The following is a 15,214-nucleotide window of genomic DNA, read 5'->3' on the forward strand; positions in this document are numbered from 1 at the left end:
TACCTATTATTTGTTAAGAAAGCAAAGACCCCACCCCCTGTTTAAAGGTTGATATAGTCTTAACATTTTAAAAGCTTACCTTTTTCAACATAATGTCTAATTAACCTGACATTCAATGATTTGATAGTCTATTTTTTCCTGCCATAACTTTGGTGATGAACAGTTGGAAATTCTACCAAAATGATACAATGGCCTTTTGGCAATTAGAATGTAATATTAAACAGTGGGGAAGGTAATTTGAGACCATAGTAAAGAGCCCTTTCCATAGATATCTGTATGTATACATTTAAAAGAAACCATGCTTTTATTACCAATATCAGCTGCCCAATATCGGCTTTGCGTGGAGATGTTCGTAGACTCTGGACCATGTGTACAATCGTTTCCTTGTGTTAGAATGATGGTACTGCAAGAAAAACAAATCGAACCCCTATTATTACAATCAATTATGTTGCAGTGGTATGGGCAATGGGTGCTTCAGGGTAATACATTAGTATTTTAATGGTATCCCAATTTTAATTTTCTAAACCTGTCTGTAATGGGATATGCAAAAGAAACAAACAGAGTTCAGTGAAATTGAACGAACACTCAGCAAAGTGGCAGGTTTCTTTCATCTGTAAAAAACAACAATCTGATTGTACTAATTATGTTTCATGTGATATGGGTCTACATGAAACTCAACTGCTCTCCTACTGTCACTGCAGCACTCGCTTTGTGGACCAACACAAGTTATCATTGTGTTCCTCATCACAATTTTAATAATACAACAGTCATTAGTTTGCTTGGAGTGCATTAGGAACCAGTGGGGTTGTTTGTGTTCTTGTTTCATGCTAGTCACACTTAGCTGCACTATTACCCAGTTATGCAACAGCTGCTATTGTTAATGAATAAGTAAGGTTTTTACTGAAGTATTACTGGAAATTCCTTTCGAGAATAGACAGGCAGGGATGAACCAGGTTGCTATGCTACCAGGGTAGAGACAAAACCCTTATCTTTATTGAAAGTTGCCTGCTGCTCCTCACATAGAGAAACATATAAATGTGTCAGTATGGATCTGGAAACACAATAAATTGTAGTGCATGGTATTTACATAACACATGCTGGAAACTTATCCCCTGTGGTGAATAAAACCGATATTAATGGACATATCCAGTGTTCTCTTTGTTCTTTGTAGCATCATGTATTCTGACATAAATGAAGCTCACAAGTTTAAAGCTACATTGTTAAATTGACATGTTTTGAAAAAATGTGTTTAAAAAATCTATGCAATAAATAATTTTATTTGGGCTATATTAATGGAAGCATTAACGTTGCAGTAAACACCTTATATTTACATGAATTTCTCTTACACAGGTGTTTTATTTTTGACTGTCTGTAGAGTATAGTGAGAAAAAACATTGGGTGCTCTGAACCTGAGAGTTGCTGGGCTCTTTGTATTGGCCAAGCATTTTGGTGTTCATTTCTCCACAACTGCAAGACTGCAAGTATTTTACTAGCCTGGCTTTGCTGTATGTGCTTGGAAGATATGCCCAATGGGTACGGGTGGTTCTCCGCTGGCTATTTGAGAGGGGTATTGCTGCAGAACCAAGGCTCCCACAGCATAGCTCTTGCAGGGTAGCTAACACAGAGTAGTGCTGCGTATGCAACTCATAATATACATCATCATTATATGCTACAGCCCAATCACATGATAAAGGTGATACATTTAGGTACTAAAACAACGTTTTTTCATAACAATAACCTAACCCTAAACCTAAGGTTCATGGGGTATTGGCCGTGGATCACCAATTAATTCTCACATGGTAATCACTATGTTCAGTTTTCTCCCCCTCCCATACCGTTTATCGTCATGTGGTTTCGGTGTTGGGATATCTTTGGCAAATCATATTTTTAAAACCTTATTTTTTCCCCTCAACATAACTTATTGAACTTTATTAAGTCAATATAATCAGTAACATTGGTGGATTATAAAGAAATTCCTAAATATATTTACAAAATATAGCGATACAAGATACAGCTGCACCATTGGTTTATTAATTTTTGAACACCATTTGTTTGCTCATCTTTTGGCATACTGAGTTAATTAATAACAATAATTAATAACAGCAGTCTTTCACTGCGTGTGACGTCAGTAGCATGGCTCAGCTCTGCAGTGGAAAAACAACCCCGGCTCTCCTAAACCACACCGTGAGGGCTCGGTACGGACCCGCTGCGGCCCGGTTATACAGTGGAAAAGAGGTATAAGTGGGCAGCAAAGGAAGCTGTGGAAGATGCAAAGGCTGTCCTTCATATCAGTGATATCATGGGGCAAGTACAACAAGGAAGAGAAGGCCTTGGTCTCAGTTCGACTCCACCGAGAGGCACAAAGCAGCTCCAGCTCCAGGGAGGAAGTTGGTAGTTACTGATGTACAAAAGCAGGAGGAGATGCATTACTGTACACTATCTTGACTAAAAAACCAAAGAAGTTCACTGACTAGTAAGAATGTCTACCTTGCTAACTGTTACCTGTAAAATGTCTTAATTTAGTGTTCAGAAAGATATTTTGTTATAGTTTCCTGACAAAATTGTGTGTGTATATATTTTTCATAACATATGTTAAATTGCGGGCTGGTTTGAGAAGTTGTCCTCAATACAATGATGGCATGATGCAACTGTTTTGTGAAATGGGCCTCAGACCAGTTGCTGGGAATCTAATCTCCGATGCAGCTGGCCCTCTGGAAATTTATCACACCTCTTTCTTTGTTTTTGCAAAAATTGATTTTGTAGAAATCTTCCAGGAAAAATCATCACCTTCATGGGTTTCATGTTACAGTTTATATTTCATGTTATATTTCGTGCCAGATACAGAGAAAGCCAACTTGCCAAGGGCCAAAATTCATGAGATAAAGAATGTTACCAAGATATTTTAAATGATTCCCACGTACTGCATACCATTGCATTTGTTTTAAACCCTGGTCGCTAAACACAATAAGAATAAACGTTTTAGTACTCACCCTCTCTGATTGGTAAACATTTCAGTGAGAGATGTTGCAGCGTTTCTGGAACACCAGTTTTTGGATGTTTAGCTCCAGTGAAGTGGTGGCGACTCGAAGCACAGCATGCAGGTTATCATCCATCAGTCTTGTTCTCAGGTGTGACTTGTTCAGCTTCATAATGGAAAACACAGATATAAGCAGTAGACTGACTTTAAAACTTCTCTGTAGAGATTGGGAAACTGATCATGATCCAAAGATCGGTAGAATTCAAACAGTGGCACTTCCCTATGCTTGTTCTTCAGCACTGGATTTGGAGTTAGTCAGGGACACTTCCAGCATCAATGGAGAAAAAGTCTGAAAAGAGTTTAAATGAGGCTCGCTCATTCTTGAACTGCTCAAATCTACTGCCAAACTTCCTGCAGTTGTTTTTTTATACTTACATGGCGGTTGGTTGATTTTACCATATTCAGCCAGTGCTACGGATTGTGTATCGTTTTTAAATGCTATCTACAGTATATTATTAAGGTTTTTCAAATGACTTGTTAGGGTTTTAATGAAAGAATAACATTGTTTTTACTATCAATTGTTTTTAGATTACGCACCATAAAAGGTCTATATTGTAATTGAGTTTTCCTAACTGTGCTGGGCTGTGTTGAATTGTGAGGTTGATGAGAATATTGTGTAAAGTAAACAGCTCTAGGTCTACAGGATAGTACAACTTGGCAAACAATGTCCTTCATCCTTACTGTTATCTATCGTCCACCAAAGAATAACTGTGCTTTTATTGCAGTGTTCTCGCAATTCCTCTCCCTAAACTGCACTTCAACTGACAAAATTCTACTCCTAGGTGATTTAAACATCCATGTCGATTTGCCTTCTTCCCCTCTAGTGACCGACTTTGTCACACTCCTGGACTGTCTTGGACTCTCTCAATCTGTCAACAATCCCACTCACACCCGTGGACACACCCTGGATCTGCTCATCACCAGGTTGCTGTTTAAGTTTTGGGGTGCTTCCAAACAGGATTATACTATATGCTCATGTAACACCTTAAATAGACAGTATTTCATTTATTTGCATCACGACAGAACCTTTTGAAAAAAAAAACAGCAATTTATATTTCTCTTTGAATTCCAGATATTGTTACTCCAACAATCCACAGAATGAATACTTGCATGGGAGTTTCTTTGCTCTTGTGCAGATATTGAAGATCCTGGCTGATGAGAAGTTTTCTGATTTAGTTTGTGCTTGGTACCAACTTCTTTTTGTAGGTCTGATGTTTTTGTGTTGTTGGAATTATCACTCTGTGATTGCTCAGCCTTAATTTCTTTGGTGGGCCTAGGTTGCTCTTCTTATTTTTACGTCATAAAACTATTACACAAAAATAAAACAGACGAAATTCAACACGAAACTTATTAGTAGGATTTGACTGGTACGATTTCCAACACACAGGGTGTTTGCAGCAGTAGAACATAATTTTTTCCCCCCCTAGATTTTTTTTTCTTTTGCCGGTATGCCATACTGTCAGTTTTTTTTCTTACTGGTATGCATACCGGCATATACTGCCCCACTTTAACCACTGATTGCATGTTGTGTCCTGTGGAAAGGCCTCTTGACAAGCTTCAAAGTATGTCAGCTGCTCTTTCTCAAGCTGGTTTGTGAACAGCTTTAATTTAATTTCAAAAGCACATACAGCCTCAAACAAATTAGAAATAAGATGCTGACTGCCTTGTAACTTCAGGCTTAGGTCATTAAAATGACCTGTAATATCACTTTAAACAGCAAGATCAGCAATCCAGTCACTGTCTTCCATAAGGGAGGTGTCCCGTCCTTTCTTTTGCAGAAATGTTTTTATTTCATTTCTCAGCGCAAAGAACTGCTTTAAGATGTTGCCAAGGCCAAGTCATCTGATGTCCGTGTGATATACAACGTCATGGTAAACGGCACTTATATTTTCCAAAATTGACTGAAATTCACGATGATCTGAAGAATGTGCACAAATTAAGTTAACTGTCGACACAACAAAGTCTATGACCTCTTTAAATTTCAAGTATTTCACATATAAGGCCTCCTGGTGTATTATGCAATAGTACTGGTTCACAGCTCAGCTCTTCCATCGGTCATAGCCGGTGAACCATCGGTAGTCTAGTCACCCTCACCAGCTTATCCCAGGGCAAATGTAACTGTTCTACTGCTATTTTAAATGCATTAAAAATGTCAGAGCCAGTGGTTCTGCTGTGCAGAGATGCAACGGATGCCAGCTCCTGGCAGACTTCAAATGTTCTCATTACTGCACAAATGAAAATTAAAAGTCGTGCCGTATCATTGGCATTGGTGCTAACATCAAGAGCAGCTGAGTACACAAAGTCATTACATACGCTTTTTAACTGATCATAGCTATCGTCAGACATGTCTACTAACGTTGCTGAATAGTCATTTGCTTAAACATGTCTTCTCTCTAAGTATAGTTGCTACACAATAACCATTATCCTGTCCATCTCCAACACCCCAGTGGATGTTAGGAATGCACCATTGAAAATGGAGTGGTATTAATTGAATCCACTGGATGTAGAATGTTGCAGTGGGGTGCAGGTTAATGATTATACTTTAGGGGTTTTAACTACTGAGTTTTAAAATGTCACAGGAAGTGATTACTTAAACACAAACTAATATACAATATGAATCTAAACAAGAAGAAAATTGCATTAGTTAAGACAGCATGAGAGTCGTATTGCTCTTTAAATGTTACCATTGTAACGGGTGGGTCTCGTCTTGCCTGAATAAATACAAATTGAACACTGATTTACTAGAGCCTTCATATTTAACACCTATCATCTGAATTGGGCTTCCCTGGGGTTACTATGGTTGCAGAAATGCTCTGTTGACGCTTTCATGGATCTATGCAGCAGGAATTTAAAATAATTGGTAATGTCTTTTGAATGCTATGTTGCAGACCGGATCATCAGTCAAGCCAACTCTGGGTGACCTGATGTAAACAAGAAGTGCTTTCACAAACATTTTAAATATTACATGAACATTCTGTTTCCTGATGCTTACCTCCCCACATTTCTTAAATACTGTAGAACACGCTGGTTTTGCTTGATTACCAAATGAATTCTGAATCAATAATCTCTTTTCATGTAATACATTGTAATCGTGAACAGCAGTTGGTGGTTCATTCAAGCATGCCACGTCTGATGAACACACTGCCGATACCGATTCTGACCCATGCAAGTCATGCAAATGCACCTGGCTGTTTTGTGCAGTGGCGCATGCCTGCATATATGTTCCTTGTAAAAACTACATCTAAAAATGTATTCAATATGTATGTATATACAAAACCAAAACCGAAGTGCATGGAGTTCTACATACCATATATAATATTGAAATCAAGTCTTGGTTGATTATTAAACATCACTAAGCAAGCAGCACAACACATTGACAATACACACACCAACAATTCAAATGAAAATGCAGTTTACCCATGACTGTAATTAAATAAATAAACATCAATGTATGTCCCTGTGACGTCACGTGCGTGGATAGCCGCTGTTTACAACACAGAGAGACAACTGGGAGGTGGATTTGAAACGCTGGCACAGGCCCGTAGGATTTATTAACACAAACAGAAAATAAAGTAAAGGTGGTCATGTGGCGTTACGGTCAAGCTGTACAAAAGGCAAAATAAAACACAGTACAAAAACTACAAATAAAAGGTGCCCCAGAGGGCGAGCGCTAGCCTTAAAACGAGGCGTCCCGCTCCAGGAATCCTCTCCTCCCGAGTATTCGCAGGCTCCCCTCTGGCATGGCGTTGCAGTCGCCTCGAACCATCTCCCGCAGATGCTTTTGAACTGACGGACACTCGATCAAGACCCGACCACCTGCTGATTGAGGTCCAGCACAGCCAATCACTTGCTGCCCTTCCCCTCAACCAAGCCTAGCAGGCAGCAAGTCTCAATCGAGCGCCCGTCTGTAAAACAATAATTCAATTAAACAAATCAACTCCAAAACGACACACAATAAACCCATTTCCCCATACAAATTATACCAACACTAAACACACACGTGCAGGGCAATCGCCCTACTACAGTCCCATTCAAACTATTTGCAAAACAAAAGGTATAGTCTTAAGCCAATTTAATTAGGATGTAATAATTGACTAATAGATTACACCGGGCAAGTAAATAAACATACTGAATGTATGTCTGTATAAATTTAATATAAATAATTATATATATATATATATATATATATATATATATATATATATATATATATATATATATATATATATATATATATATATATAGATAGATAGATAGATAGATAGATAGATAGATAGATAGATAGATAGATAGATACTACTAAAAAAAGTACAAATTAATAAGGAAATGTTTTTTTTGTTGTTGTTTTTTTTTTAAAAATTAACAACCGTGTAACGTTTTGTTCAAAGAGAATGAAAAGGACTGCTGCTAGCGGGCCATAGTGCTAGCGGGCCATAGTGTCGAGAAACTATGTTAAAGATATTGCAGTGAGCACACGTAGGGTTGCCACTTTGACCCCCTGTCCGTTTTTTTTTTTGGAATATGTCCGGTAATACTGGATATGTTCTTAAAAAATGTGTTACAATAAACATTTTAATATAACGTGTTGTGCTTGTATGAGTGAAATTCAAATACTATAACACAGCGGTGTGTAAATGCACCAGAAAGAATTGAGGTAACAACGTAAGCCACCAAAACGCTGTACCATTATGTTTTTCTTGTGTGCTCACCGCTGTGTGTTATCTGGTATGAGCATGCGCGCTGCTGTTAAGTTTGACAGCCATTTGAATGAAGAAGCGTGAAACTATTAAATACCATACTGTAACGATAGTCACAATGGCAGAGACAAATGAAGAAGTAGACAATGGGAGGGGATGGGGCGTCCGGTATTTTCATATCTCAAGGGTGGCAACCCTACGCACACGTCTTCCGATGCGCTCTGATTATCGCTGTAATTCATTGTCTCATGTCTTAAACACACATCATAAATGAGAACAGACATGTTTCTCAAAGTTCAACGAGGGAAATGACTTTGGTTCTCCTGTCGCATTTATACGCCAACAAATTGGTGTTGGTGAAATACGACAGATAATATGACAAATTAGTGTGAGCAACGTTATAGAAACGCTATACTTCTATCCTACGAGCGGTATTTGTATACAGAAAGGAGCTCCAGATCTCAATCCAACAATTGAAAAGTTTGGACTGATCTAAAAAAAAAAAAAAAAAAAGTTGTAGCAAAGCATTGTGTATCCAATATGTCTGAGCTGGAAATACACAAGACAGAATGGGCCCAGATTTCACCAACAAGATGTAATATCCTGGTTACGAATCATCATAAACGTCTCAGAGCCGTAATAAAAACCAAAAGAGCACACACGAAATACTAAAGCAGGGGTGCCAATACTTTTGTCATGAACGAATATAAGGAAATAAGTCTTTTTTTAAATATAAAGATTATTGTCTTAGTAGAAATTGTGTATTTTGCTTTTTGCTATATTAAAAAGTGGTTAAAGTTTACTTACCCTTAATCTTACCTTGAATTATGGTATATAAATCTTGCCAATACGACTACCAATATATATATATATATATATATATATATATATATATATATATATATATATATATATATATATATATATATATATAATGTAGCCTAAATAATGTAACCAACGGTTCTTGTTTTTGGCGAATCAGAGTGCACCTTAATTTGTATTAAACATTCACAATTGAACAGGATTGTGGGACACCGCAGATAATAATAAAATACATTTTGGATTTCTACCAGGGTTTTTATTTTTATTTTATATTTGCGTTATAATTTACTTTAAGCTGTATCTTTAGTAGTATTAATCAATGTGGTTCATTTGCTGTTATTTTTGTTTATCATCAGCATGTTGTTATTTGGTTTAGAATATTTGGTGTTATATGGTTTCGCTGTGACTGTTTTAAAGTCACAGATTAAGTGGTTTAGTTTGAACATACTAAATAGAATAAGACATGGGAGTGGCGTTGTACTAAGTGGTCTCTGCATGTTATAAATGCATTGTACACAAACCTTCTAATGAAAGCCTCTTAAAGTTTAAATACTTCACATGTTTGATGATTTGGTTCGATTTTTAGAATGCTACAGGTATGTTTTCCTGTTATTTTTGAGTCATGTGACCACATGGTGCTTCTAAGTATTCCATCTGACGTCACTGGGCTTTATTAGCAGGCAGAGCAGAGCCACCATCACCAGTTACACTTAATTCTCTCGGCTATTCAGTCGAACTCTCCCTCGTCTTGTAGTTCTACACTGCCTTATCGCATGCAAGGAGCTACACTGTGACACTTGCAAGCTTAGTTAATCCAAAGAGAGACTTCACCGCAGAGCAAAGGAGACGGAGACGACTGTCTATGAAATTCCACTAGCAATACCGGGTAAGAATACGGTATAAAAAATGTTTTAGGAGCGCTCACAAGAAACCATTTCTTAAAATATTGTATTATCTATATCTGAAACGTCCTCTCTCTCTCTCTCTCTCTCTCTCTCTCTCTCTCTCTCTCTCTCTCTCTCTCTCTCTCTCTCTCTCTCTCTCTCTCCCTCTCCATACACACACGTATCTGACTAGACAACAATGCAGTCATTACCAGTGGTAGAATTCTTGTTTCAGCACCACGGATAGCGCAGATAATGCCCAGTTATTAAAATACCTGCTGAAGTTATCATCCATGCCTTTCCTGTTTTTTATTATTATTATTATTATTATTATTATTATTATTATTATTATTATTATTATTATTAATAATAATAATAATAATAATAATAGTGTAGATGCACATTGAATTAACCAGCATGTCTTCTCGTATTCAAACTCATTTTCCCTTTTTTCTTTTTCCAGAGTAATCTAATTTAGAAGAGATGAATGAAACCCTCCTTGTGAATGAAACAACAGTTCCAGCCCCCTGGATTGAAGCCAGCAATGGCAATACATCCTTGGAGCTTTTCTCTGAACTTGTGGAGTTTGCCATCAACCCCTGGGACATCATGCTGTGTATATCTGGGACTGTTATTGCCTGTGAGAACGCGATTGTTGTGGCCATCATATTTTACACACCAGCCTTGAGAGCACCTATGTTTGTGTTGATTGGTAGCCTTGCAACAGCAGATCTCCTGGCTGGAATGGGATTAATACTGAACTTTGTATTCCAATATTTAATTCCATCTGAGACTATCAGCCTTGTTACTGTGGGGTTCCTGGTTGCCTCATTCACTGCTTCAGTTAGCAGCCTGCTAGCCATTACTGTTGACCGGTATCTTTCACTTTACAATGCCCTGACTTACTTCTCAGAAAGGACCATATTCTATATTCACATGTTGTTGGCCATTACGTGGGGTGTCTCCATTTGCTTGGGTCTTTTGCCTATATTGGGTTGGAACTGCCTGAATGATCTGTCAGCTTGCAGTATTGTCAAACCCTTGACCAGAGGCAATGTGACTTTACTGGCTATATCATTCTTTGTGATATTTATGGTCATGTTAAACCTCTATTTTAAGATCTGCAAAATAGTATGCAGACACGCCCACCAGATTGCTCTCCAGCAGCACTTCTTCACAACATCGCACTATGTGGCCACCAAGAAGGGCGTCTCGACTCTTGCCATAATCCTCGGGACCTTTGGGGCAAGTTGGCTACCCTTTGCCATCTACTGCTTAGTTGGCGAACACGAGTATCCATCGGTGTACACTTACGCCACTCTTTTGCCAGCGACCTATAACTCCATGATCAATCCAATCATTTATGCTTTCAGGAATCAGGAGATCCAAAGGTCGATTTTTGTCGTATTCTGCGGGTGTTTCCAGACAAACTTGTCTTATCGTTCAAGATCTCCAAGTGACGTTTAAGTGATTCATGTTGACTTGTAACTTTTGCAAAGTGACAATCTGCTTTTGAATTGATTGTGCCTGCTAGAAAAATATTGAAAAGGTGTAGCATATTAGCACTATCTAAGGGTGAAATAAATTGACTGGGCACGTTAAGTAAGCGAGCCGCTCACTTAAGAACATGTTCAGCTCCGCGCCTATTGAGCAGCTCAAAGCGCAACGGAGCAGATTTCAACAGTGATCTGACTGAGTGAGCAGTACAATTCTCAATCTGAGCCGCTCAGTTACTTAATGCACCCAGTGTGAACAAGGATGAGTAACGCTGTTAACCAGGCAATGATTACCACTGAAAACTATTATTATAAGATAATAAGCACATTGAATTATGTCATTTTGTTACCCCAAAGGTGGCTTCATCACACTGTAAACAACATCACTGAAAGCAAACACTTAAGTGTTACAGATATGATGCATAAGGTTTATGTTAAATTCTTAAACATTTAGTTTTACAGTGCACAAGCTAGGTATTATGGAGAAACAGAGGCAAATGCAGATAATTACAGAAAATGACAATTATTATTTAATAATTGATGTAAATTTTTGCCTGGTTAGCTTGACCCAAAGTAGTTTGATAGACGTTTTATCACGTGTAATGTGGAAGTATTTAAAATTCTCTTTAAAAAAAGCACTTTATTTATGTATTTAACTGCAACTAGTGATGGACTGTTTTGTATTATGTTGTGTTACATGGTGTATATTTTATACTGGAAGAATACATAAATTCTAATAAATATTCATGATTTTCTACTTCAAGTTTGATTCATTGACGTGTCTTTCTAACTATGGAAACTAAAGTGAGTTTGACCTCAATGGCTGGACAGTTAATGACAATCGCTATTTGGAGTCACACAAAACTGTTAATAAACAAATACAAATAAAATCATGTGTTATTGTACATATCGTCTGTTTGCAGTTGTTAACTATAACCTTCTATTCTGTAACATCATTTTAGTAAGGCTTCTATGGTTGTCATGATTGTAGCTGCTTCTTCATTATCCTTTGGATTGCAATTGACGTCAGAGAAGTCGAGTAAGTGCAGCCTTTGATTTGAAAATCAATTTGGATCTGCAGGAATACCTGAGCAGAATAAAATTAACTCGAAGATGTGTTTTTTTTTTTTTTACTCAGTTCAATTAAAAGGACAGTCACCACGGTATCAGTTGAGTATTTGATAATACAAAGCTCCTCGCGTAATAAACTACAATTTAGCAATGACAATAAAGAAAAGGGGGTAGCGGTACGGCGCATTACAACTATAACATAATGATGGGCTACGTTTTGTGTGTCCTTTGAACTATTTCTCTTACTATTCTAAACAAGAAAGACAAAATAATTACACATGCATTCAAAGTCGTTTTGTCATGTTGTTGTCGTCATCCTTAGTGAGTTAGAATAAAATGCCAGAACACTATTGGAGTCGATGAGGACCAGCTCCTGATAACACTATGTAACACAATTTTTGTTCCTGGGTAGTAAGTGTTATTTCCTAATTGCTTATGCCGCAAAAGTATAGAAAATGGCTATTATTCCCCACAAACTTTGCTTTTGTGACCAGGACATAATTCATTGGTTACTATGTGAATCGCATCTATCAGTCATACAACTGAATTGCACCACACCTAATATGACTTTGGGAGATAAAAGCATTACATTAAAGATAGACAATTGAGTTTAAATAGCATATGTTTAAAATGATTCAAATGAGTTATACATATACTATAAAGTAAAGTGGAACTTGTATTACTGAACACTATTGCAATGAATAAACTGAATACATTACTACTGTATGTCTACTGGGCTGCTATATTTTGAGTTCTGCTGCAAATGGGCTTAGGCTATTCGTTGTATCAACGTTCTTGTTTTAATACCTTTATGCTTTTTTTGCACAATTATTGATGAGCTCCTGATAGTCAGTTTTCTTATTTTATATCCTAATCGTATAATCGAGATGTTCATTTGCTTTTTCAAGGATTCAGCTGTGAAACGCCTATCAAACACCATTTAAAAAAAAAATTGAAAGTAATGCTGAATATCATACATTTTCCCCCAAATGAAATCCTGGTGATTCCCCCCAACTGATCAGTCCCAGCTGATTGGCATTTACCAATTACCTGATTAACCCACAATAATAATCAGGTCTGGCTTCAATTTGCCCTTTCCAAAGATGAAGTGCCTTATCCCTCATGCCCAGGGTCCTAAAGGCCTCAAATTCCTCTCTGAGACGTACACTCCATCACATATCCTTCCCCTCTGCATGACCCAGGTATACAAGATATGTTCTGGTTGTGGGAAACTGTATAAAAAAATCAGCATTCACATGCTCCTTCCCCTTTCTATGCGTCAGATTAAAACAGTATGGTTATAACACCAAAAAACCAGCTTGTTATCCTCGCATTTCTATCTTTTTGCTGGTACATCCACTTAATGGTGCATGATCTGTAAATTGTCTACCTCATCGATAGTACCATAGGGCCTCTACTGCCCATTTCACGACTAAACACTGTTTCTATGGTGGCATAATTTTGTTCCCGAGGAAAGAGTTTCCTACTTAAATATAGGACTGGGTGCTCTTCCCCTTCACACTCTTGTGATAAGACCGCTCCCAAACCAACCTCGGATGCATCTGTCTGTACAATAAATGGTTTGGAGAAGTCCGGGCTTACCAATACCGGTCCTGAACACAATACTGTTTTTATATCCTGAAATGCTTTTTCAGCTTCTTCTGACCATTTCACCATATTGTACCTGGTACAGTTTGTCAACTCAGTTAGCGGAGTTGCCCTTGAGGAAAAACCTCTAATGAACCTATATTAGCCAACCAGTCCCAAAAAAGCTCTCTGTTTTTTTTATTTACAGGTCTGCTACATGATACAATAGCCTTTATCTTATTTACTTGGGGTCTTATCGCCCCATGTCCCATCGAAAACCTCAAGTACTTGGTTTTCCTCCAAGCTATAGCACACAGTGACAGGGGAGATCTGTGCTGGCTGTTGGGCGCTAAATGCTCCTCTCAGTGATGTGACATGAAAAAGAAAGTGAATGTCAGTCCCTCCCCTATTCAATGATATGTAGTTTAAATCTGTACTGCAAAGTACGGTGGCACTGTAAGTCATCAAAATGAAATGCTTTTTTTATCGTGTTTACACGATCGCGGTCCTAGAAGCCCACTTCAGCATGATCGTGTTAACACGATCCCGGTCCTTAAAGGGTTAACTCCTAATTCATCAGCCTTTGAAATGTAGCGGGCACACCACGTAAACCAAGTGGTAATATTGTGAACTGATGTCGCCCATCTGGTGTTGAAAATGCAGTTTTCCCTTTTGATGTTTCTGACAGCGGTACTTGCCAATAACCTTTTGTGAAGTCCAGCGTTGTAATATATCTAGCTTTGTCCAGCTTTTCTATTAACTCATCAACCCACGACATTGGGTACACATCAAATGTTGCTACCTCATTGACCTGCCGAAAGTCAATACAAAATCTGTCTGTGCCACCACCACTACGGTATTACACCCAACTCTATCATTTCCTGTACCTCTTCTGCCATGACTAGCCTTTTGGATTCTGGGATTCTATACGATAGGCACACGTTTGCCCTATGCCCCATGCAGGATGAAGAAGAGGAGCCCTTGCTGCCACATCCTATGCCTGAAGGGGAGGAGCCTGAGCGTCCACAGCCCAAGCGGGAGGAGCCTGAGCATCCACAGCCCAAGCGGGAGGAGCCCGAACGTCCTACGCCTGAGTGGGAGGAGCCCGAACGTCCTATGCCTGAGTGGGAAGACCCCGACCGTCCTATGCCTGAGTGGGGGGAGCCCGACCGTCCACAGCCCAAGAGGGGGGAGTCGGTGCGTCCACAGCCCAAAAGGGAGGAGTCGGTGCGTCCACAGCCCAAAAGGGAGGAGTCGGTGCGTCCACAGCCCAAAAGGGAGGAGTCGGTGCGTCCACAGCCCAAAGAGAGGGAAGTCGGGGCTTCCATAGCCCTAGGACCCAAGCTGCCAGCAGAGGGAGAATGCCTGCTGGTCCCACCTCCACCAGCAGAGGGAGAATGCCTGTTGTCCCCATCTCCACCAGCAGTGGAAGAATGCCTGCTGGTTTCCCCTTCCGAGGCAGAGCCGCACCAGTCCCCTGCAAGAAAGGCAGAGCTGCACCAGTCCCCTGCAAGAGAGGCAGAGCAGCACCAGTCCCCTGCAAAAGGGGGAGACTACACGCTGCTCCCACCTCCGTCGCCAGGAGACTACACGCTGCTTCCACCTTCGTCGCCAGGAGAC

General features: G+C 39.1%; 1 protein-coding gene across 1 annotated transcript; it reads left to right on the top strand.

The window, feature by feature from the left end:
* Positions 1 to 9,271: 9,271 nt before the first annotated feature.
* On the top strand, positions 9,272 to 11,756 carry LOC117410418 (G-protein coupled receptor 6-like). The gene is made up of 2 exons (XM_034016940.3): positions 9,272 to 9,442; positions 9,904 to 11,756. Exon 2 carries the CDS (start codon positions 9,924 to 9,926, stop codon positions 10,905 to 10,907), a length of 984 nt encoding a protein of 327 aa, XP_033872831.1. The 5' UTR covers positions 9,272 to 9,442; positions 9,904 to 9,923; the 3' UTR covers positions 10,908 to 11,756.
* The last annotated feature ends 3,458 nt before the right edge of the window (positions 11,757 to 15,214 follow it).

The sequence above is a fragment of the Acipenser ruthenus genome, chromosome 6 (genome assembly GCF_902713425.1).
Source record: "Acipenser ruthenus chromosome 6, fAciRut3.2 maternal haplotype, whole genome shotgun sequence".
In the NCBI taxonomy this organism is placed as follows: Eukaryota; Metazoa; Chordata; class Actinopteri; order Acipenseriformes; family Acipenseridae; genus Acipenser; species Acipenser ruthenus.